This window comes from Brassica napus, chromosome C7 (genome assembly GCF_020379485.1).
Source record: "Brassica napus cultivar Da-Ae chromosome C7, Da-Ae, whole genome shotgun sequence".
Taxonomy (NCBI): domain Eukaryota; kingdom Viridiplantae; phylum Streptophyta; class Magnoliopsida; order Brassicales; family Brassicaceae; genus Brassica; species Brassica napus.
This window is the reverse complement of record NC_063450.1, coordinates 18,405,384-18,429,113: the sequence shown is the minus strand read 5'-3', so window position 1 is coordinate 18,429,113 and position 23,730 is coordinate 18,405,384. Positions and strand designations below refer to the sequence as shown.

Here is a 23,730-nt window from a genome sequence, read left to right as displayed (position 1 = left end):
TTAGTGGAATCAAGTTCTACCTTAGGAGATTTTAAAAGATGGTTGCGGAGGATTTTGATATGAAAGAAGATTATGGTTAGTAGGGATATTTGGTTCCGTACTTCAGTGTTTTTGTTCCTTTTTTTTAATTGTTTTTATATTTCTTTTGCCTTTCTAAAACATTTTATTTTTATCTTTTTCATTAAACTTTTAAAAATGGTCTTAATGTATGTACAATTTGATTAATGAAAGATTAGTTTGACATTATGAAAAATATTATACTATAGAGACAACTTAGTATTATACTAAAGGAATAACCATTCTAAATTTTTGTTTCGTTTTGACAATTTTCACTTAAATCTTTAGGTTTATCCTCGTCTAAAAAGTGTGAGGATATAATGTTAAATGAATTCGAAAATGGTCAAGCATGTGCACATCTATGATCCAGTACTAATAATATCATGAAAGATTACAAAAATCCATTTGGTTTATAAGTTGTATATTTAGCCTATGTGAACTATAGACCTAACATGTGTTGTCTCTAGACTAATTCCGTAACATGGCAATAAGATAGTGAAAATTGAAAACCAATATAGTGGCAACGATATATATATATTCTTTTTACTGGCAACGATTTCTGTTTTCGTGTTTTGGTGTTCCAGTAAACAAAATTTACTACATTTTTATATGTGTGATCGAAACATGGTAAGACCCATATATATTTGGTAACATATTATCATCATTTCATTTTTCAGTTCAAAAAGAAATAAAAAACATATTATCATTTACATGAACATTTAAATCAAATTTGTGTTCCTGTTATACAATTTTACTTTATTATCTTAAGTCTCCACAGCACTATTAGATGTGTCACTTATTTTTGTTATCATCTATAAAATTATCATATCTAAATATAAGCTAGTGAAAACCAACAGTGGCAACGATTTTTTAGAGGCAACTATTTTTACCAATCTAACTATTGTTTGTATTTGAATAAAATTCAGGCAAACCCACTTAACACCTCCTAAAATACTGGCTTTTCAAAATGTCATGGATAAGTTTTTCATCTTTATAAATAAAGTTAGATGCATTTAATTCATTAAAGCGGATGCCAAAATTACGAAAAAGTGGAAGACATATTGTTGTCCAGTCTTTATCACTCTACAAGTTCTGACTATACCATATGTTGAAAATGTAAGATCCATAGAACATGGGTAATGTTTTTTTTTTCCTTGGCAACAAATGGTAATGTTTATCCACTAGACGCATAACCAAAGCTGGAAATTTTGACTAAAATGGAATTTTCTTGCATCATTACATGAAAGCTCTTCTTGCATTAGAGTCTTTCATGCAAATTTGCCCCAAAAAGTCATACTTCAGAATCATTATCACTTTGTAACCCACCTCTTAGTTAGCACCATCTATCTAAACTTATTAGTGTCAAAATAGTGATTGACTCTTGAAAAAGTTTCTTTGGTTAGATAAACTTTCAAAGGTCATTAAATTTTATCACATATTTCATTTATTCATAAAATTTATATGTAGTCCCATAATGATAACGGAATATCAATGTTTGGTTCCCATATCATTTTTAAACTAAAATTTCAAATAGTAATTTTAGATCTAAAAATATAAGTTTAAAAATTCAGGAAATCAAACAGTTTCACAAAATAAATCAAGACTGGGCGAATAATATTTTTAAAACACTGGTTTATATATATATATATATATATTACGAAATATGAAAATTTTCATAAGATATCTCTACAGCCAACAATTTTATTTGTTTTATAAAAATTTACATATAACATTTGAAGGTTTTATTTACTGAATATTCTATAAATTTTCTGCGGAAATCTATACACTAATTAATAATTAATTGCATTTTCAGAATCAGAAACTAAAATTTTCCAATGTAAAAATATTAATAAAATTTTAATCAAGTCATTAGACTTGGAGGTTGCACACAGATTGGGACGTTCAAACGCACCAAGTCTGAATCCGTCTCCTCTCTTTCTCAAACTGAAGGGGGACTATTCAGTCATTTTGAAGGCGCGTCCACACAGTTACTTACACACAAGCTCTCTTTTTGGCAAATCAAATCTGAGAGAAAGAGTTTCCGTGTTTTGTCTTTTAACCGCCCTCTCTCCCTCACAGAGAGAAATTGATCGGAGAAAATGGTGGTTCCCGGACGGAGAACCGTCTGGGACGGAGTAATCGAGCTAACGAAGATGGCTCAGGAACAGTGCGTCGATGCTCGTCTCTGGGCTTCTCATTTATCAGCGACCTTGAAACCCTTCGTTGAGTTCCCGTCAACGGAGCTAGCGGAGGTTCTCGTCTCGTACATTTGCTGGGATAACAACCTCCCTCTTCTCTGGAAGTTCCTTGAGAGAGCTATGTCTTTGAACCTTGTCTCTCCTCTCGTTGTTCTTGCTCTCCTCGCTCACAGGTTTCTTTTTTCAATCTTATCTAAAGTCAATCTTTGTTTTCTGACACATCTAGGGTCTCCTCATGTTAAAGCTTTGATCTTTATTGTGTTTGGTTTCTTGCAGAGTTGTTCCTAACCGGTCTACTCAATCAGCGGCTTATAGGATTTACTTGGAGCTTCTTAAGAGAAATATTTTCAGGATTAAAGATCATACTACCGGACCTCACTACGACAAGTGAGTCTTGTTGATTCATACTTTGCTTTGCTACTACTGTTTGATTAGTATGTTTGGTTTCTGTTGAAGGTCTTACCATCTTGTCTGATCTTGGACTTGTTTAGTCAACATAGTTGGATCCTAGAAGAAATAGGAATACAGATTTGGTTCATTTATCTTCCTTCTTCTTTGCACAGTGTCATGAATTCAGTAGCCAACATTCTTCGTCTTCCAGAGTTATTTCGTCTGGAAACAGGCAAACCTGGTGTACTTTTAGTAGAGTTCGTCTTTAAGATGGTGTCTCTGCTGCTAGATGCATGCTTAAGTGATGAAGGTTTGATAGAGCCAAGCCAAGACTCGAGTTCCCAGTGGCTGATCAAGTCTCAAGATATGGAAATTGATGCTCCTGAGAGATATAACGAAAAGAACGGATCTCACGAGAAGTTACAGACTTTAAATACTATCATGGCTATTGAGATGGTTGCAGAGTTCCTCAGAAATACAGTGATCTCCAGATTACTGTACTTGGTGTCCTCCAACAGGTATGCATAACAGTTAATCTCAAATCATATCCACAATGATTAGTCATGAGAGTTAAGCTTGGTTCATCATCATTTTTGTTTTATATCCATTTCTTTGGTAGGGCTTCGAGTTGGCATGAGTTTGTCCGGAGAGCACAGGTGCTTGGAGAAAACTCAATGGCCTTAAGGAGTTCAAAGGTTCTGAATTCTCGGGATCTATTGCAGTTGATTTCGAATAGAAGATTTGGGTATTCTGACGACAGCAAAATAGTTTCATTACGCAAATCCAATGCAATTGTGGATTTTGGATCTCTTGCTTCTTTTGCTGGCTTATGCCATGGAGCAAGTCTCTCTTCGCTCTGGCTTCCTCTTGATTTGGTGTTTGAAGATGCTATGGATGGGTATCAAGTAAACCCAACTAGTGCTATTGAAATCATTACTGGTAATTTGCAGACTCCTTCTTCCTAAACTTGTGGCTTTAAGTACTAAAGAGCAGACATCTCTCAAGTTTGTAATGAAATGACCCAAATTTTCAGGTCTAGCTAAAACACTTAAAGAAATAAATGGGAGCACTTGGCATGACACCTTCTTGGGTCTTTGGATAGCAGCTCTCAGACTTGTTCAAAGGGTTAGACTAATCTCTTACTGTTTGGTTTCATCACTACTTGGTCTTGCTTGCAAAATTTACTTTCACCGGTGTTCTTGTGATGATCCCCAACCTTTTCTTTACCTAAAACTTGCAGTTTCAGATTACATTTTTACTCACTTGGTCCTGAGTTAACTAGGCTAGACTGAAGCTGTGTAATTTGGTTGTTAGTCAGTCATCTCATGATAAGTTCAGACCTTCCTTATCCAATGGCTTGTCTGATATTCTTGTCTTTCTTTATTGCTAGGAAAGGGATCCTATTGAAGGACCTATTCCTAGACTGGACACAAGGCTGTGCATGTCATTATGTATTGTACCTCTCGTGGTCGCAAACCTTATTGAAGAGGGAGATAATGAATTTGTCATGGAAAAGCTGCGAGACGATCTTATTACAAGTTTGCAGGTCCTTGGTGAATTCCCTGGGTTGCTGGCTCCTCCCCAGTGCGTTGTTTCTGCTGCCAACAAGGCTGCTACAAAAGCAATCATGTTTTTGTCTGGTGGAAATGTTGGGAAGTCATGTTCTGATGTCATAAACATGAAGGACATGCCTATCAACTGCTGTAAGTCAGCAAAATTTTACTCTGTTAATTTCTCTTACTTGTTTTTATTTGTTGATGTTGTAGCTCTCTTTTTTACCTAACGTATTTTTATGTACATGTCGTAGCTGGAAACATGCGCCATCTGATAGTAGAGGCTTGTATTGCAAGAAACATACTGGATACATCGGCCTACTCATGGGCTGGCTATGTTAATGGTCGAATCAACCAAATACCTCATAACCTTCCGAGTGAAGTACCTTGCTGGTCGTCATTTGTGAAAGGGGCTCCTCTAAATGCTGCAATGGTGAATGCATTAGTTTCAGTTCCGGCTTCAAGGTAGAATGACTTCTTATTTTCTTTTTGTTTCTTGTTGCTCGATTAGCTGTACACAATCTTCATCCACAAGTCTTTCCTGCAAATCTTGACCAGTTTCAAAGCCTTAATGCATTGTAGTTTGACTTAAGTTCTGTCTTTTCGTCAGTGATCTCCTTTTGTTTCTTAGCCAGGAATAGTAAGATGGTCTTTTTGTTTTAATTTACTGAGAGTAAAGCAACTGAAATTTAAGCTCATGAATTTGATGGAAGCTTAGTAGAGATCGAGAAAGTATATGAGGTCGCAGTCAAAGGATCAGATGATGAGAAGATATCTGCTGCTACAGTGCTTTGTGGGGCATCTCTCACACGAGGTTGGAACATACAGGTTAGCATTTACATCATCCACCACTGAAAATCCCGTTGAGTTTACACCTTGACTACACTAGTTTGCTTCATCTTTTGTTCTTTCTTCAATGTACAGGAACACATTGTTGAGTTTCTTACAAGATTACTATCCCCACCCGTTCCAGCAGATTATTCTGGGGCTGAAAGTCACTTGATTGGTTATGCCTGCATGCTCAATGTTGTTATTTTTGGGATAGGATCTGTTGACAGCATTCAGATCTTCTCTTTACATGGCATGGTAAGTAAGTTATGCTTCAAGTTTTATTTTGAATTGATACACAATATGTGATTTTTGATGACTACTTTTTTAGGTTCCGCAACTTGCTTGCTCACTAATGCCGATCTGTGAAGCGTTTGGATCATACACCCCAAATGTATCGTGGACTCTTCCATCTGGAGAAGAAATCTCAGCATATTCTGTTTTCTCCAATGCTTTCACTCTTCTTTTAAAGCTTTGGAGATTTAATCATCCTCCTATTGAGCATGGTGTAGGAGATGTGCCCACAGTTGGATCCCAACTCACTCCTGAACATCTTCTTTCAGTGCGTAACTCTCATCTCGTTTCCTCGGAGACCCTTAACAGAGACCGAAACAGAAAGAGACTTTCAGAAGTTGCAAGGTCAGCATCTAGCCAGCCCGTGTTTGTTGACTCCTTCCCCAAGCTGAAGATCTGGTATAGGCAGCACCAGAGATGCATAGCTTCCACGTTATCTGGACTTACACCTGGATCTCCTGTCCACCAGACAGTTGAAGCACTTCTCAGCATGATGTTCAGAAAGGTCAGGGGAAGTCAGACATTAAATCCAGTTAATTCCGGCACAAGCAGTTCCTCGGGAGCTGCTAGTGAAGATATCATTCCGAGACCTGAGTTTCCTGCTTGGGATATCCTCAAAGCCGTTCCATATGTTGTAGATGCTGCTTTAACAGCTTGTACTCATGGAAGGCTTTCTCCTCGTGAGTTAGCAACAGGTTTGTGTCCTGTGCCTTCTTTTGTTTTATTGTTACCCCTGAGAGATAGGCGAATAAGAGATGTCTGACTGTGTTGTTCTTTCAGGTCTGAAAGATTTAACAGATTTTCTCCCGGCATCATTAGCACCTATAGTAAGCTACTTCTCGGCTGAGGTGAGTAGAGGTGTTTGGAAGCCAGTATTCATGAACGGCATGGATTGGCCAAATCCTGCTGCAAATCTATCCAACGTTGAGGAATTTATAAAGAAAATTCTCGCAACAACAGGCGTTGACATCCCTAGCCTTGCTCCAGGTAAAAACTATGCAACATGTTTAACCAACGAGTGGCTTTACCTGTCTAGATTTGTTACACTTGTCTTTTGAACTTATGGTTGGTTCTTGCTGTGTTATAGCAGGAGGGAGTTCTCCGGCAACGCTTCCTTTACCTCTAGCCGCTTTTGTAAGTCTAACCATTACTTACAAAATCGACAAAGCTTCAGAGCGGTTTCTCAATCTGGCTGGTCCAGCTCTGGAGTGCTTAGCTGCAGGCTGCCCTTGGCCTTGCATGCCCATTGTAGCTTCCTTGTGGACCCAAAAGGCAAAACGTTGGTTTGACTTCCTTGTTTTCTCTGCTTCCCGCACCGTCTTTCTTCACAACCCAGACGCTGTGGTTCAGCTCCTCAGAAACTGCTTCAGTGCCACTCTCGGATTGAACGCTGCACCCATGTCAAATGATGGTGGTGTTGGAGCTCTTCTTGGCCATGGTTTCGGCTCTCATTTCTACGGAGGGATCTCTCCTGTAGCACCAGGGATTCTCTATCTCCGCATGTATCGTGCTCTCAGAGATACCGTCTCTGTGACGGAAGAGATTTTCTCCCTCCTGATACATTCCGTGGAGGATATAGCACAGAACAGGCTCTCAAAGGAGAATCTGAAAAGGCTGAAGACAGTGAAGAACGGATCAAGATATGGACAAAGCTCACTAGCAACGGCGATGACACAAGTCAAGCTTGCTGCTTCGCTTAGTGCATCATTGGTATGGCTAACCGGCGGCTTAGGTGTGGTCCACCTACTCATCAAAGAAACCATCCCGTCTTGGTTCTTATCGGTTGACAAGTCAGACCAAGAACAAAGACCGTCGGATCTAGTTGCAGAGCTAAGAGGGCATGCCCTTGCCTACTTTGTGGTCCTATGTGGAGCATTCGCTTGGGGAGTGGACTCAAGATCAGCTGCATCGAAACGCCGCCAAGGAATCATGGGAAGCCACTTGCAGTTCCTCGCGAATGCCTTGGACGGTAAAATATCAGTGGGATGCGAGACAGCAACTTGGCGGGCTTATGTCTCCGGTTTGGTGAGTCTAATGGTGAGCTGTTTGCCACGTTGGGTGGCAGAGATCGATGCAGAAGTGTTGAAGAGTCTGAGCAACGGACTGAGACAGTGGGGGAAAGATGAGCTGGCGATTTTGTTGCTATCTATGGGAGGCGTTAAAACAATGGGAGATGCAGTTGATTTCATCATTCATTTGCGTTCCTAGCTTCTAAGAGTTTTGATCTCTTCCAGGTTTCAGATAGTTTTTTAGTTGATTTGCTTGATGGTAGATGTTTTTTGCTTAGTGCTGCTTCCTTTTTTGTGCCTTGTCCTCTAGCTGTAGCATAGTGTGATGAATCTAACAAGCGTGTATAGGGAATGGAAAAAAAAAGACAAATCTTGTAAAGAAATAAGATTCTTTTCTGGCAAGATTGTTAAGTCTGCAATTTGCATTCTGACAGAGGTTTTATGTTATTTGCTACATTGTTTCTAAAAGTTAGGAAACAGGACATCATTAAATGTCTCTCGAGTCTTTTTGTGTCTGATGATATCATCGATGATTTTTTTCCATGTACCTAAAGCAACACCCAATTTCAGTCAACACTTTCATTGGGCCGTACGACCTACGAAAAAGCCCAATCCATGCTAGCGAGATCCCAATCCATGCTAAGATCGCGGGGAAGCTGAGAGAAATGTGAGATTGATCAATTATAAAAAGAGATAGTTAGAAATAAGGAAGGAGACAGAAAAAACCCTAGAGAAGGCTTAACACACATCGACCTCATTTCACTTCGTTTTAAGTATTTTCTCTTATCGATCTCATTTGTAATATTGGATCTCATTTCTCTTATTGTATTCAGTCTTATTCATCAATAAAATCTATTTTTACCTACGAGAATCTGATTACATCGTTGTGTTCTAAAGATATCATTGCCCACATCATCCTCTGTTCCCCGGATTAAACTTTTGATCACTATTAAATACTTAGTGTATTTGTTTTAGTTTGTTTTGATTCATTAATTCTATAGACTATGTAGTCTCATTTGTTTGTTAAGGTGAACTGAATTTCATCATTGTAACTTCACCTAAGCTTATTAGTTTTTGTTTAACATGATATATGTGATTGTAACTTATTGACTGTCTTCTCTGTGATATATTTTTATAGCTTCTAAAGATTTCTGTTCTTTCTTTCCGTTTGGTTAGGAGTTTATGGTTGATCTTAGATTTCTTTGCACTTGTACAGACAGTACAGTGTGAGTTTGTACTCAGTTTTCTTTTCCTCTCAGTCACTTCACTTGGGTTAATGATCTCAAAAAGTGCTATCTAAGAAAATAGCTTATTCAGGCTCTCACAGGAGAATCTGAAAAAAATTCTGAAACTAATCTGTTAGTCAGATTTCTACGGAGTACTATTCATGGTTTGGTAGACAAACTTCAAATTGCCAGAATGACACCTTCTATAGATGGAAATACTCATTTAATTATGTTTTTGATCCGTGGTGCTAAATTAGCCATTTAGTTTTAATCCTGAAAAGTCATCTCATGAACATCATATGACATTATGACTAATTGACCCGGATTGATATGAACTGCATTGGCTTTAAACTTATAACTGATGGAGTACATGAAGCGAATCCTCGAAACAATCCTGGCCAAATATTTTTGTTCTTTCTCTCATCAACTACAAGCACAACTGGGATAGCAAATAGCAATAGAATGCCTCAAGTCTGCACCCGAGGGAGAGGGATGCTCACTCCTCTATTTGAAGACATTGGCATAAACCTCCATGATCAAGCACCATTACCACAAAGAGGCTAACTATGAGAATTTGGTGCTTACCAAGTCCATCACTGGCGGCTTTGAGCATCCGTGATCTTACCTCCAGTTTCTACCTGGTTGAAGAGAGATGCACAAGATTCCAAACCCTTCTTTTGCATCAGAACACGCACATTCGGACTATCATATATGTATGTCAAGTAAATGTCAAGAATCATATGTAACCGTGAATGTCAAGTTCCACATAGTTTTATCCGTTAAAATAACATTAATATATTTGTAATCTTCATATGATTCTTGACATTAAATAAAATTAGTTACATTCAATTTATAATTAACAAAAATATTATAATATAATAGTACAAAATTTCATATTAACAAAAAAATTTTGATTGAATAGTTGATCCTGAAGTTATATTTTCTATACAGGGATCCAATTTTAGCGTTGAAAGTAAAACGAAGACGAGTCAAATAAATACTTGATCAAACTTCACAATTTCAACTCTTTTCAAAGGAATAAATTATAGCAGACTATCATACAATACTAAAAAACAAATATAAACCATGGAGAGGGTATCTACGTAGGATAGAAAAATCAATCAATCAGAGAGTCCGAATTTGCCACGTCATCTCATTTATTTTTTCGTAAAAAATAAAAAAGCAATGCAAAGGAAATGATCGAACCCGGGTTAGTATGACATAAATATAGGGCAGTTACCACTAAGCCATTGAAAACAATACTAAAAGACAAATATAAGCCATAGAGAGGGTGTCCACGTAGGATAGGAAAATCAACCAATCAGAGAATTCAAAGTTGCCACGTCATCTCATTTATTTTTTCGTAAAAAATGAAAAAACATTGCAAAGGAAAGGATCGAACCCGGGTTAATATGACATAAATATATGTCAGTTACCACTAAGCCATTAAAACTCTCTTGGACACATATACAATAATCACTAAGTATGTAATCACAAACTCTTATGTACAGTTACAATAATATGAATTTAACTTTCAAGACTCCGATACTTTGTTTTGTAAAAAAAAAAAAGTAAGTGACTAAGTTAATATATTCTTTGAAAGTGTGAGAACGTTGACAAATATGAAAAAGCATAGATTTTTGTTTTCGTGACAAAGTTAAGAATTTTGTAAAAGTAAGTTTAACATATAAATTTTCGTGACAAATATGAAAATCATAGATTTTTGTACAATTTTGACAAAACAACTCAAAACATAATTCTTTAATGTCTTAATAAAATATTATTTAAGGATGCAATAATTAAATATATCAATTCAATAAATTTTGTAATTTATAGACAAAACAATAACACAACAAATTTTGAAACATTTGTTTAACCTATCGATTTCTTTTCATGAGAATCCAACTAAACAAGATAAAAAAACAATTAGATTTACAAATATTTAATTACCATTTTATTCAATTTTGATTAATTTCAAATTGTAATAATGTATCTTTTTGAAGTTACAAAAAAATACTGTTCTTTCTTTATTACACTAGCATTATATATAGATTCTATATACACAAATAAATATAATATAACAACATAAACTTGCTTTTCGATTCATATGAAAACTTTTTAAGTTATCCACCAAAGCAAATAAATTAAATCAATCAAATTGTTAGAATACAGCAAATTAATATATAATTTTATTTTAAATTAAATTATTTAAAAAGTGTAGTTTCATTAAAAACAAAATAATAAATAAGTAAGACTGATTTAATGGTAATTTTTATGACATATATATATATATATATATATATATATATATATATATATATATATATATCAATTCTGTGAAAGAAATAAAAGCTTAATATGGAAAAAAATCTTAAATACAAAAAACTCTAAGAATTAACAAAAAAAACTAATAAAAATTAAACTATGATATTACTTGAAAGCTTTTTAGACAATATTTAATAAAATATTTAAGCGATAATTAGACAAATTTGATTTTTTTTGTCAGCCAAAAGTTTATTATTAATTAGTATCAGTTATTTCAAGATGTTTAAGAAATGATGGACAAAAAAATAGGATGAACATAAATGATATATGAACTATGAATAGTACTTTGTAAAGCTGACTTAGATATCATATCTGCACATCCATTTCCAGTCCTTTTTGATGCTTAAATTTAATTTCTTTAGAGCAGTTATTCCACGAAGAGATAGTATGAGATATTGTTTTGATATTCAGATTTGTTTCTTGACTGTTAAGAAAATTGATAACTGTAAAATGTCTCATTCGAATATGATATGTCTATAACCGAGTCCCCAACATGAGACAAGTTTGTTTAAAAAGTAAATAATTTCATTTTTCTTATATTATATAATAAATATATATTATTTACTGATAATAAAAATATAGTTATTCATCACAAATATCTATGCAAATATGTGAATCAAGTACAACAATCAAACAACATAATGATTTCCACGAAGAAAATTTTAAAAATATATTTATGTTACGTAGTCTTATTTTATATTCTTTAAATAATGTAGTACAATATTATACATTATTTTTTTAGAATTGAGAAATATGTATAATATGTTAGTTAAAAAATCTAGTATAGTATAATACCGAAACGTTTAAAATAGCACTATACTTTTATATAATCAATTTCCATTCTTTTAATAATGAATGCAAACTTTGCTGCCAAAAAGAAAAAAAAAAAAAAGAATGCAAACTTATAAAATAGTGATGCTTTGGGTTTGTGATTAAATAAATAAAATAAATAAAGAGGGGAGGGGGTGTTTAGGGTAATTAGTGTACACACCAGAAGAGACCACCGTTGGATATGTAAAAAAAAAGTGTGGATCTCATCTGGAGTGTTGTTGTTCTTAATTCATTCATTACCGCTTAAAAGAAAGGTACAGACTTCTCTGACCAAACGCAAAGAATCACCGACCCATTCCTTCCGACACAACCCTCCTCTCCTCTCCATCCTTTCTTCTTTCCAGTTCTGATTCGAGATTTGATTTGATTTGATCCATCCATCATCGTTTCGTTTAAAAAAAAAAAAAATCAGTTTCGGTTTCTGAATCTCCGATGCGTTTACATCATCTGCAAATTATTGCTTAATCCTTGAATCTGACAGCAACAATTGAGTCTGCGATTGCTTCTTCGATTTGAAGCTCTGCTTTTAATCCTGCAAATTCTTTCCCGAGGGAAAAGACCTTCCTTCCATGTAAAAATTCGATTTTTTTTTTTGTAAGTTGCTTAAGTTTCTGTATGAGTTCGTATTGCGAAAACTAATCTATATGATCTTATCAGTGTAGAAATTGAGAAACTGACTTAGAGTGGAAATGGTGGGGCCAAGTACGTTGTTTCACCGGAGAAAGCATTCATGGCCTCCTGAGGAATTCATTACCAAAACTACTTTGCAATTAGTATATCCTCTCTCTCTCTCTTTTTTTTTCTGTATGAAGAATCCTTTCGATTTCGAGTTTAATAAAAAATTGGATATATATATATATATATATATATATATATATATAATTTGCTTTTGTAGCTTGATTTCGATAGTGCTGCTCCGCCACCGCACGCATGGAGGAGGAGGTTGAACTGCCATGCCAATATCTTGAAAGAGTTCACTATCACCTTTCGAGAAGCCATCAAAATGGTATAATGCTTTTCTTTTTATTTCCGAAAAAATGTGATTTTATTTTTGGAGTTTTCCTAAATGCGGAATTACAGGTAACGTTGGGGATACGTCTATGGTCTTATGTCAGAGAAGAAGCCTCCCATGGAAGGGTATCTCTTTCTATCTCACTCTGCTCCATACTACCTTCTTCTTTTGTCTGTGAATGTTATTTTATAGATTTTTGTTTTTTCGTAATATGCTACAGAAAGCACCTATCGATCCTTTCACCAAAGAGAATTGTAAACCATCTGCATCCCAAGGTGTTCCCCTCGGAGGAATGGGGTACCATATAATATCTAGTCTCTGATTTTTTGGTTTTTATCATTCCATAGCTTAGGTTTTGAGCAATGCTGTTTGCAATTGCAGAAGTGGAAGCATATCTAGGGGCTTCAGGGGCGAGTTTAAGCAGTGGCAAATTACTCCTGGAACTTGCGATCCATCACCTATGATGTCTAATCAGTTTTCTGTAAGTCTTTCAACTAATACTAGTAGTGGACCTGGAATCGCTGTCTTTTACTTCCACTGTTTCCTTGTTTTTTTCTTCCCATACTGTATAGCCTTTTATTCTTTTACTGTTTTACTCTTTCTGGATCTTGCAACAGAAAATCTCCTCTTCCAATTTCACCATTGAAAGCGTTATACTCTTTTGAAAGTACCCATTAGTTGTTCTTACTTTAGTTGCAAATCTTCCTCTTGCAGAATTGTCGTCATTGTATGTGCCAAGTTTGTCTATGATTGTTATTTAAGCTTTTGTTAATTGTAACATTTCCGTGGCACATCCTTGCAGATTTTTATTTCTCGAGAGGGTGGGCACAAAAAATATGCATCAGTTTTGGCTCCAGGCCAGCATGGAAGTTTAGGGTAAGTATCAGTTTTACAAAACATCCTCTGTTTCAACGATGCAAGTTTACTTTTTCTTCTTAATTCACATACCTTGCACTGGTTTCATGGTCTCAGAAAAACGCGTGATAAAGGTATTTCTTCATGGGGTTGGAATCTGAATGGCCAGCATTCTACTTATCATGCGTTATTTCCTCGGGCATGGACTGTATATGATGGTAACAACCTACGCAACCTTTTCTTGTAAGGCTATAATATCTCTGTCTGCATATTAATTGTAATGTTGCTTCTGTTTGTAGGTGAGCCTGACCCAGAGTTAAAGATTTCATGTCGACAAATATCTCCCTTTATACCAAACAATTACCGAGATAGTAGTCTTCCCGCAGCTGTTTTCGTATATACTGTAAGTATTCTACTCATCTAGTGGATATTCATATCGGCTTGGTGTGTGATGCCTCTGTAAATATGGAAAAATCTTAGTTCTGAAAGCATGTGAATAAGAAAGGATGTATATTTTTATCAAACAATCTTTGGAATATCTAGACTGTGCATATTCCACATGTATGGGTCTGTTTTGATACTTTTGACTTAGTTGATGAACCTCTACATATTCTTATATTTCAATGTCTGAAGTGGTAGCACTTATGGAGTATTAATCTCTTGCACATGAATCTGAGGATTTTCTAAGAGTTACTACTTTTGTTTTAGTTGGTGAACACTGGAAAGGAAAGGGCAAAAGTCAGTCTTCTTTTTACATGGGCGGTGAGTTGGCATCTGATTCATTTCTATTACATTATATCCAGAAGAGGAGATGTTTACCAGCTTTGTTTTTTACAGAACTCAATTGGTGGGACTTCGCATATGTTAGGGGGTCATGTGAATGAGCCATTTATGTAAGGAGAAATATATGACCTCTTTTTATAAATGGTTATGGCTTCAAGTCGAAATGTAATTTTTGTTTGTTTGTGTCCTTCTTCCTTTCAGAGGCGAGGATGGGGTCTCCGGCGTCCTCTTACATCACAAGTAAGTCACTTTACCTTAATAGCTATAAAGCTGTTGATATGCATAGATCTCGTGGTCCACATTGCAATTCTTCCTAAATGGTTTAATGGAGGACAGTTAGGAAATGTCAATACCGGAAGATTTATTTGTTAAAAACAACGTTACATTCCTTACATTTGGCGTGCTCAAATAACTGACCTGATGAACGAAACAAAACAACAAGATAGTACCGACTCATTATTGGAAAAAATCGCCAGCGCACCTTGTTAGTCAATAGTAATTGCACATTACCAGATTACCTTGAGGGTATAATACTATAACTAATTAAGCCAGAATATTCATATTCAGTTTTAGCACTAAAATGTTACCTAGATAGACTTTTCTTCCCGTGTGAAGGCCTAGTCTGCTGCATTTAGACTATTGATGTCTCGGTCTTATCTTTTGAACGCTTTTGTAGTGTGATTGTATGAGTAATTGGCACTTTGCAAATGATTTCGAAATGCTAACTTATCCATTGCAGTTTGCTTCTGGTACGAAACATGTACTTGTGTTGTTTCTGTGTCTGCATGAATGTATAGTATAGTGTTATTCTTTCTCTTGTGTCTTCTATTAAATGGTGGGATGTACTTTATCCTGACTTTTTGCATAACAAAGGATCCCCAAGTAAATCCTCTTGCTAAACCAATTTACGCTGTTGTTATTTTTTGAGTGTTGAGACATTTTTGCCGGCTTATCTGTTCACAGTAGAATGTTGTGTTCTTTTCTCTAAGCGAATAGATTTCTTCTGAATGTGTGATAATTTTTCAGAACAGGCAAGGGAAACCCTCCTGTTACATTTGCGATCTCTGCTTGTGAGACTCAGAATGTGAATGTGACTGTTTTACCATGCTTTGGTTTGTCTGAAGACAGTTCTTTTACAGCAAAGGATATGTGGGATAAAATGGAGAAGGTAACTTTTCTTTGCTATTGACTATAATTGTTCTTTTGTTCTAAATTGTCAGTGGTATAAGAACGTTTGTTTTATATATCTGGAATATCTGTTACATATGAGACTGACATATAGATATTCTATATAAAAGGATGGGAAATTTGATCAAGAAAACTTCAATAGTGGGCCGAGCGTGCCTTCAACAGCTGGAGATACTATTTGTGCAGCAGTCTCAGCTACTGCGTGGGTAGAGGCACATGGCAAGTGCACTGTATCTTTTGCTCTTTCATGGTCATCACCAAAAGTGAAATTTTCAAAGGGAAGCACATATGACAGGTAAATAAAGTACATCATTTATGGTATCTTCCTAAAATTGAGAGATTAAGCTGTTTAGTTGTCGATAATTATATGAAACTTATTTTCATAATGTTTTCATGAAAATGGCTATTTCTCCTTTTCATTTCGGAAGTTTTCTGTGTACCATATAGTTTACATACTTGTCATTGATACTGGATCTCCTTTAAGTTTTGTAGACGCACTCTGAGTCATGTGTCTTATTCATTTTTAATGTCCCAGAAGACTGAATTTTAGTGTAGTGTCGAACACTTGTTAATACACGTAAGAAGTGAACAAGCAAATGTAGGTTGCCACTTCAGCAAATTAATAGTGAAGAGAATGCACGAATGTAGCCTTTTGGTATCGGTTGGTTAACAAAACGAAAATCTTGTGGTTGACTGGAGTCTATCAATCAAGTACATACTTTTAGAAGATAAGACATTTAGCCAATATTTCAATGTGGTATGTCAAACACTGGTGATTGTCTGATTTGTATTTTCTGTCCTCTTGTTTTGGTTTTGCAGGAGATACACTAAATTTTATGGAACTTCGCCAAGAGCAGCTGTTGACCTTGTGCATGATGCACTAACACGTATGTATCTATATTGTCAATGTCTTCACTTGAGTTGCCACAGTTCTGTTTGGATCTTTACTGCTGTTGAATTGAAACTATTCCATGCTACACATACACAGAATGGCGCTTATATATTAATGACTAGCTTTGGTTTTCAAATTCAGATTATAAAAGGTGGGAGGAAGATATTGAAGCATGGCAAAATCCCATCCTTAGAGATGAGAGGCTCCCTGAATGGTAATTGCTTTGGAACCTTTCTTTGTATCACAATGCATCACTATTGTACTGCATATTCATGTACCCCATAATAGATGAATTTTTAATGCTTGGCTCTCTTATCGTTGTCCCCTGAATTGTTTTTTGATATTTAGGTACAAGTTCACTCTGTTCAATGAGCTTTACTTTTTGGTAGCCGGTGGCACAGTCTGGATAGGTACCCGTCTATATCCCTATATGATTGAAAAACTTGTTGCTTCTTTTGTTATTTACTTTCTCAAACATTTCCTGTTGCAGACTCCGCTTCAATCCGGGCCAATGGGAATAGTCAGCTTCAACAATCAGATTTAGGAAATTCAGATGGTGGAGTTGACAGTAAAGACCAACAGAATAACCGTGATAATTGCGACAGCAATGGAATAGAAAGCAATGGGGAAGCATCAGTTACTGACAAAAGCAATGGTTTATTTGTAGACACTTCGCACGTAGATGATGATGTTGGTAGGTTTCTGTACTTGGAAGGTGTGGAGTATGTGATGTGGAACACGTACGATGTGCACTTTTACGCATCGTATGCGCTCCTTATGCTATTCCCAAAGATCGAACTGAACATCCAGCGGGATTTCGCTAAAGCCGTGTTGTCTGAGGATGGGAGGAAGGTTAAGTTCCTTGCGGAGGGGAACTTGGGGATCCGCAAGGTCAGAGGCGCTGTTCCTCACGATCTAGGGATGCATGATCCTTGGAACGAGATGAATGCGTACAACATACACGACACAAGCAAGTGGAAGGATCTTAACCCAAAGTTTGTGCTTCAGGTGTATAGAGATTTCGCAGCTACAGGGGATTACCAATTTGGTATAGACGTTTGGCCAGCGGTTCGTGCTGCTATGGAGTACATGGAACAGTTTGATAGAGATAACGACGATCTGATAGAGAACGACGGTTTCCCTGATCAGACGTACGATACGTGGACTGTTCATGGCGTGAGCGCCTACTGCGGTTGCTTGTGGCTTGCTGCTCTTCAGGCAGCAGCGGCAATGGCTCTCCAGATCGGTGATAAGTTCTTTGCGGAACTGTGCAAGAACAAGTTTTTGAATGCAAAGGCAGCGTTGGAAGCGAAGCTCTGGAACGGAACTTACTTCAATTATGACAGCGGGGCGAGCAGCAACAGCAAATCGATACAGACGGATCAGCTTGCGGGTCAGTGGTATACTGCTTCCTCAGGTCTGCCTCCGATTTTCGAGGATTCCAAAATCAAAAGCACTTTGCAAAAGATTTTTGATTTCAATGTGATGAAGACGAAAGGAGGGAGAATGGGTGCTGTAAATGGGATGCATCCTGATGGGAAAGTGGATGAGACGTGCATGCAGTCACGTGAGATATGGACAGGTGTCACGTATGCAGCAGCAGCTACTATGATCCTCTCTGGAATGGAGGAGCAAGGGTTCACTACTGCTGAGGGAATCTTCACAGCTGGGTGGTCAGAAGAAGGTTTCGGGTAAGTCTATCTCGAACATGATCTTGATGGTTTATTGGAGATTTTGATTTGATTTGACCTGTTTTTGAACTGGATACAGATACTGGTTCCAGACACCGGAAGGGTGGACAATGGATGGGCATTACAGGTCATTGATATACATGAGGCCTCTCGCAATATGGGGAATGCAGTGGGCGTTGTCGCTGCCAAAGGCAATCCTTGATGCTCCTAAGATCAACATGATGGACAGAGTTCACATGTCCCCTAGAAGCCGGAGATTCTCTCACAACTCCAGAGTTGTAACACACAAAGCTAAGTGTTTTGGAGATTCTTCTTTAAGCTGTACCTGCTGAATAATGTTCCGGATTGTAATTGTAATGTAATTAACAGGTGGGAAATATTTCCATAAAAAATAATGGAAACGTTTCTAGAATGTTGCGGTACAAATTGCTCATGTTTTGCAGGAAGATGATAAGTTTGTAACCAAACTGTTTGCTTTCTTTCATGGTTAATAACCTTCAAGTTTCCTTATCAGGATCTTGAAGAAGACTTTTTTGCTTCGTACATAGAGAAAAGAAAGCTAGGGACAGGTTCTTTCTCAGTTTAGCTAATGGATGTATCACTTATATCTCGTGTTATTAGCTAACAATTTTTTTTTGTCTTGTAACGAATATTCAATCAATCACTATTCTAGACCATGTTTCCAAGTACTCGACGTTGAAAGTTAGAGCAACTCAATAATCTGTAAAAGCGAGTCTCACCAGATCAGAATGCGGAAAGTTCTCTCTCTACTTTTAGAGTTAGAGAGAGGAAACCCACTCTTCATCTTTCACAGGGGATCGAGCTTTATCTTTTTGGTGTAATATAATTCGATCTTTGATCGACTTTCTTCCGTGTTATCGGATTAGTTTTTCGCGTTGGCGATTTTGTTTGTGTTTCAACCCTTAACCGATATGTTCTTCATCTTCTCATCTCCTATCAGGTTTGTGGTTGAAATTTAATAAGTTCGCGTAGGCGATATCTCTTCGTTTTAGGCGATTTTTTGTTGTGTTAATCTAAAATCCGATCTCTTTCTTTCTTTTATAAATCAATATTCCGATTGGTTTATGGAGGTTATCGTCTTCTCGATAGTTAAGCTGGATTTCTTACTCGGAAAAGGTATCAATCTTCGCTTCATGATATTAGGGCGAAGTATCCTTGAGGGTACGAGATCGAGATGATTGATTATGCAGACTCAGATTAGCTGGACCTTTCTTATCGAAAGCGTTTTGGCGAAGTTTTGTGTTTACCTCCTTGAAGCTTCTCACCGGACTTCATCTCTATCGTGAAGATGTGGAACTTTCAAAGACCGTCGGCGATCACAGGAAGGAGGAGCGGTCAAGCGGTTCAACTAGGCGAAGAAAGAGGTTGAAGGTTCTCGGTCCGGTAAACTTTCCGGCGAAACCAGCAGTGCTCTCTTCAGATCCAGAAACGTCGATTTCCACACAAGGGTGCACGTGTCGATCATGCGTTAAAGTTTTATTATTAAGAACCACGTGTTTTCTTGTAACCTTATCTTTGTTATTGGGCTTCAACTGGGCTTAAAAATGTATGGGACTGAGTTGCAATCGCTTGTAAGGTTGGGTTATTGCCCAATTAATAAAACTGTTGACAAAAAAAAAAAAGACCATGTTTCCCAGTTCGGAAACGCGCTAGTAAGGCGCTGGGTTGGGTTTAGCACCCAGATAGAAAATCACGGCATTAAGCGGAAATTATTCGGGACAGAATTTTTAAATTGTTTAATATGCTATAAAACATTTTATTCTTTAGTTGTGTATAACATTAATACACTTTCATGTTTAGGACTGTATAAACACATAAATAGAATATATAAACTTAATATAATGTAATTTCATCAAAATTATGAATATAATTTATATTTATCAAATTTTAAATCAATTAAATAAATAAAAAATATTATTAAAAAATAAAATAAAAATAAATAAAAATAAAAAATAGATTAGGCACGCAGCCTAAACGGTCAGAAGGACATCCAATTTTTTACACACCTTTGGTATAAATCGAGGAGGCCTATGGCGGCGGTCACTTTGTCTGTAGTTGTTAGATCATGACCACGATAGCCATTATTTAATAGGCTACAAAAAGAAAACGTAATGATTGAGTTTGGTCATTTTTGTCTGTCTCTCTAACCTATCTGAACTGAAGAACACATGTCGGGACCTCAGTGCTGCGAAAACCCGCCGGCTCTTAACCCGGTCTCCGGGTCGGGTCATGTGGAGAAGCTGGGTGGGCTCGATGCTTACGTCTCTGGCTCTCTTGATTCCAAGTTGTGCGTCATCCTCATCTCTGATGTTTTTGGTAAATCATTCTTCTTTGCTCTGATCTCAAACTCAAATATGTTTTAGTCAAAGACATGATTTTTATTGGACCCATTTGATCTCTGTGTTCTGACTTGTGCTTCGTTTATTTTCTTCTTCAGGGTATGAAGCTCCAAACTTGAGGTAATAGTTTGTTCCACTCTCGTTAGATTTTGCATAAATAGGCTTATTGGTGTTGCATTTTTACAAGTTGAAAGTCTTTTAAAGTGTTAAGAATTCGAACTTTGTGTTATCTGATCTGATATCATTTGGATAAGATGTGACTGTTTCACTGGCTGCAGTTTTTTTTTTTTTTGAAAAAAGCTTTTGAGTCACTGTTTGATTGTATTCTCTGCAAGTCACTTTGTTGTTTTCGAGATTCTATGGAGTTTGAATTCTTTGTGTTATGTTTTAAGGGCGCTTGCGGATAAGGTTGGAGCTTCTGGATTCTATGTTGTGGTTCCTGATTACTTCTATGGAGATCCTTTTGATGCCTCTAATCAGGAGAGACCCATCTCTCTCTGGATCAAAGACCATGGCGCTGTTTGTTCCTTTATCCTTAATCCTTAAACTCAGTTTTCCTTCTAACATAACATCGTTGTTCACAAGTTCCACTATGTGTTATGTCTTATTGTTCTGTTGTTTCTATAGATTCCACCTGAGAATCAGTTTCATTTTCCCTTTTCCCAGGATAAGGGATTTGAAGACACAAAGCCAGTAATTGAAGCCATAAAGACCAAAGGCATAACTGCTATTGGAGCTGCAGGGATGTGTTGGGGTGGTGAGTTTGTAGTGAAAATATGTGACACTCTTTTATCTTTGAAGTGTCTAATGCATGTTTCTTATCTTGTCTTAATGGATGGATCTTCAGCAAAAGTGGTGGTGGAATTGTCTAAGCAAGAGCTTGTTCAAGCAGATGTTTTGCTTCATCCTTCTTTTGTCACGGTCGATGATATCAAGGGTAAGTGACTATTAGTACTTTGATAACATAGATACTTCCATCTTGATTCCTGACATAAACATGGTTACATGAGTAACAATGAGTCTCATGCCTCGCCTAATGGTTTGGTGCAGGTGGGAAGGTACCAATTGCTATACTAGGAGCTGAGATTGATCAGGTGTCTCCACCAGCACTCTTGAAGCAATTTGAGGAGATTCTTGCTTCCAAACCTGAGGTAAAGCTCTACTTCTTCTGCAACTCAACGAGTTTTATCTCTTTCAAACTGTAGAAATAAAACTAATTGACTTGAAAAAACACGGGAATGTGTAGGTGAATAGTTATGTGAAGATATACCCGAAAGTGGCACACGGTTGGACAGTTAGGTACAAGACGGATGACCCAGACGCGGTTAAAGCTGCAGAAGAAGCGCACAAGGAGATGCTTGATTGGTTTGTGACTTACGTTAAGTGAATGAGAAAGGTTGTCTAACGTGATCACATTTGCTACTCCTACTACTACTAATAGTGTTGGTAAATGAAAATAAAGAGAGACGAACTATGAAACTCTCTGTTGGTGTCTTTACTCTCTATAGCCTCTTTGGAAGCATGTTGCTATGTTGTGATTTTGGTTTATGATGCCGAACATTTGTCCGAAAAAAACAAGAAAATTAATTTGCTGAAAAAGAAAATATCTATATTAAATCTTTTTCTTTTTTTTCATTCTTTCTTTTTAAAAAAAAAAAATCTATTTTCAAAGATAGGGAAACATCGTTCAGGAGCTCTACATCATAAGAGAAACATGAAGAATTTTAACTTGTCTTTCAAAAATAGCATTGCGATATCCTCTTGACCATGTATGTTCCATTGCTATTAGGAGAGCTTGTAATTCCCAGCTCAAGATTCCTCCATAAATCTTTTGATTGATCTGTCATGCACCATTATGACATCCACTTGAATCTGTAACTGTAACTAACCAACCATACCGCTATAACCATTGTTTCGTTTCTGTTTTCTTTTTCTTACTGCCAACCCATCATAATTACACCTAACAAAACCTTGTGGCCGGTGTTTTTGTATCTTGAAACTGTTGGATTGGATCCATTAATAGCCATTAGACTTTAATGAAAATTGTGAAAAAGCCTGTGTGTTTAACAGCCAAAAAACATTAATAATAATACAATGGAACTTGTCCGACAACGGTGGGAACAAAAGGAAAAGGAAGAGAGCTGTTTATTTATGATCACTTGATATCATGTGTTAAACAGCTTGGAAAGAGAGGAAGGCTCCTCACGTGCGCCGCCGCCATCCGGCCGGCTCGGTGTGGGTCTTGGATTCTTTTTGGACCAATTTAAGCTCAACGTTTTGCCATTCATTTCGGAAAAAAAAACAGCATGCAATTTTATTTAAAACGACAAGTAGTTTGTTTAGAAAATAAAAACGTCATGCATTTTATCCTCTCGAAAGTTTTAAACGAGATAAGAGAGAGTCTTGGGGAATAAGTTTTGCAAATCAACTTCCCTCGATCTCCGCGAGATTCTCGCCTACGTGCAGCGGCTGTTGCGGGAAATGGGTCTTCTCCGTCTCTTTAAATATCGCCTCTCTTCTTCATTCATTTAAAAACTTTTTTCACATCGAAACCAACAGCAAAATTCCCTTAGCGTAAGTCACAAAACCGAGAGTGTTTCGTAGAGTTTATAGTTCGATAGGGCGATCACGAGCGAAGCGTGATTCGTCTAACATATATCATGGGACTCGATATTCATACAGTACCGTCTCACTAACGGATCAAATATTTAGAGTTAAGGAAATAGATTATATCTCGACTCCATGTTTATTCGCGAATACGATTTCTTATCGTTCTTGTATTCGCTTTACCAATCGTCAATTTCCTTAACTTATTGCTTTTATTATATCGTTTATGTCAGTCCGGTTATCCGGCTTCTACAATCTTAACTCTAAATACGCTTTCTATTTAAAGCGTTTGATCGGATTGAAAAACGGTTTAACAAGGATTTGTTAACGGTTTATAGAACGATGTTTGCGATTTTCTCTGTAGCATTTCCGCGAAAAGTTTCTTAGTTATCTCATAAACAGTTTGCATTTTGCTCTATAGCACTACCGAAAAACGTTTATCTGTATACGATTCGAAGAAACTTTTTCTGGTTTCACTGAAACGATGTTTGCGATTTACTATTTACTTATCCGTGAAACATTCCTTTGTTCTTTTGTAAACGTGTATGCAAATTGCTTTATAGCCCTTCCGCGAAACGTTTCTTATGTATTTCATAACGATTTGCGGATTGCTCTCTAGCATTATCGCGAA

General features: G+C 36.7%; 3 protein-coding genes across 6 annotated transcripts; all 3 read left to right on the top strand.

Annotated features, from left to right (window-relative positions):
• The first annotated feature begins 1,943 nt into the window (after positions 1 to 1,943).
• LOC106452905 (mediator of RNA polymerase II transcription subunit 33A) lies at positions 1,944 to 7,834 on the top strand. 2 transcript variants are annotated; one of them, XM_013895097.3, is made up of 12 exons: positions 1,944 to 2,428; positions 2,532 to 2,642; positions 2,819 to 3,163; positions 3,265 to 3,584; positions 3,679 to 3,770; positions 4,036 to 4,348; positions 4,453 to 4,663; positions 4,912 to 5,026; positions 5,123 to 5,284; positions 5,358 to 6,015; positions 6,101 to 6,307; positions 6,411 to 7,834. In XM_013895097.3, the coding sequence occupies exons 1-12, from the start codon at positions 2,157 to 2,159 to the stop codon at positions 7,526 to 7,528; spliced, it is 3,924 nt and encodes a 1,307-aa protein (XP_013750551.1). In that variant the 5' UTR covers positions 1,944 to 2,156; the 3' UTR covers positions 7,529 to 7,834. The 2 variants fall into 2 exon arrangements, with proteins under 2 accessions (XP_013750551.1, XP_013750550.1); XM_013895096.3 differs by having other exon boundaries at positions 6,408 to 7,834.
• Positions 7,835 to 11,823: 3,989 nt separating this feature from the next.
• LOC106452906 (non-lysosomal glucosylceramidase) lies at positions 11,824 to 19,775 on the top strand. Of its 3 annotated transcripts, XM_013895098.3 has the most exons (19): positions 11,824 to 12,282; positions 12,369 to 12,484; positions 12,607 to 12,717; positions 12,792 to 12,848; positions 12,944 to 13,020; positions 13,105 to 13,204; positions 13,526 to 13,599; positions 13,696 to 13,796; positions 13,878 to 13,981; positions 14,287 to 14,340; positions 14,416 to 14,471; positions 14,563 to 14,601; positions 15,388 to 15,529; positions 15,660 to 15,844; positions 16,369 to 16,436; positions 16,583 to 16,655; positions 16,790 to 16,851; positions 16,932 to 18,132; positions 18,212 to 19,775. In XM_013895098.3, the coding sequence occupies exons 2-19, from the start codon at positions 12,401 to 12,403 to the stop codon at positions 18,462 to 18,464; spliced, it is 2,841 nt and encodes a 946-aa protein (XP_013750552.1). In that variant the 5' UTR covers positions 11,824 to 12,282; positions 12,369 to 12,400; the 3' UTR covers positions 18,465 to 19,775. The 3 variants fall into 3 exon arrangements, with proteins under 3 accessions (XP_013750552.1, XP_048618726.1, XP_048618725.1); XM_048762769.1 differs by having other exon boundaries at positions 12,374 to 12,484; positions 14,287 to 14,471; XM_048762768.1 differs by having other exon boundaries at positions 14,287 to 14,471.
• Positions 19,776 to 20,146: 371 nt separating this feature from the next.
• LOC106452907 (endo-1,3;1,4-beta-D-glucanase) lies at positions 20,147 to 22,121 on the top strand. The gene is made up of 7 exons (XM_013895100.2): positions 20,147 to 20,469; positions 20,591 to 20,612; positions 20,885 to 21,011; positions 21,159 to 21,249; positions 21,340 to 21,429; positions 21,543 to 21,643; positions 21,739 to 22,121. The coding sequence occupies exons 1-7, from the start codon at positions 20,322 to 20,324 to the stop codon at positions 21,877 to 21,879; spliced, it is 720 nt and encodes a 239-aa protein (XP_013750554.1). The 5' UTR covers positions 20,147 to 20,321; the 3' UTR covers positions 21,880 to 22,121.
• Positions 22,122 to 23,730: the final 1,609 nt, after the last annotated feature.

What these genes read in the sequence shown, in the direction of transcription:
- LOC106452905 (XM_013895096.3), top strand. Translation starts at nt 2,157, where the DNA reads ATGGTGGTTCCCGGACGGAGAACCGTCTGGGACGGAGTAATCGAGCTA. An exon ending in CACGAGGTTGGAACATACAG is followed by an intron (nt 5,027 to 5,122) that starts GTTAGCATTTAC and finishes TTCAATGTACAG; the next exon opens with GAACACATTGTTGAGTTTCT. An exon ending in CATCCCTAGCCTTGCTCCAG is followed by an intron (nt 6,308 to 6,407) that starts GTAAAAACTATG and finishes GCTGTGTTATAG; the next exon opens with CAGGAGGGAGTTCTCCGGCA.
- LOC106452907 (XM_013895100.2), top strand. Translation starts at nt 20,322, where the DNA reads ATGTCGGGACCTCAGTGCTGCGAAAACCCGCCGGCTCTTAACCCGGTC. An exon ending in TATGAAGCTCCAAACTTGAG is followed by an intron (nt 20,613 to 20,884) that starts GTAATAGTTTGT and finishes TTATGTTTTAAG; the next exon opens with GGCGCTTGCGGATAAGGTTG. An exon ending in TTCTTGCTTCCAAACCTGAG is followed by an intron (nt 21,644 to 21,738) that starts GTAAAGCTCTAC and finishes GGGAATGTGTAG; the next exon opens with GTGAATAGTTATGTGAAGAT.
- LOC106452906 (XM_048762769.1), top strand. Translation starts at nt 12,401, where the DNA reads ATGGTGGGGCCAAGTACGTTGTTTCACCGGAGAAAGCATTCATGGCCT. An exon ending in GGCCAGCATGGAAGTTTAGG is followed by an intron (nt 13,600 to 13,695) that starts GTAAGTATCAGT and finishes TCATGGTCTCAG; the next exon opens with AAAAACGCGTGATAAAGGTA. An exon ending in TGTGGGATAAAATGGAGAAG is followed by an intron (nt 15,530 to 15,659) that starts GTAACTTTTCTT and finishes TCTATATAAAAG; the next exon opens with GATGGGAAATTTGATCAAGA.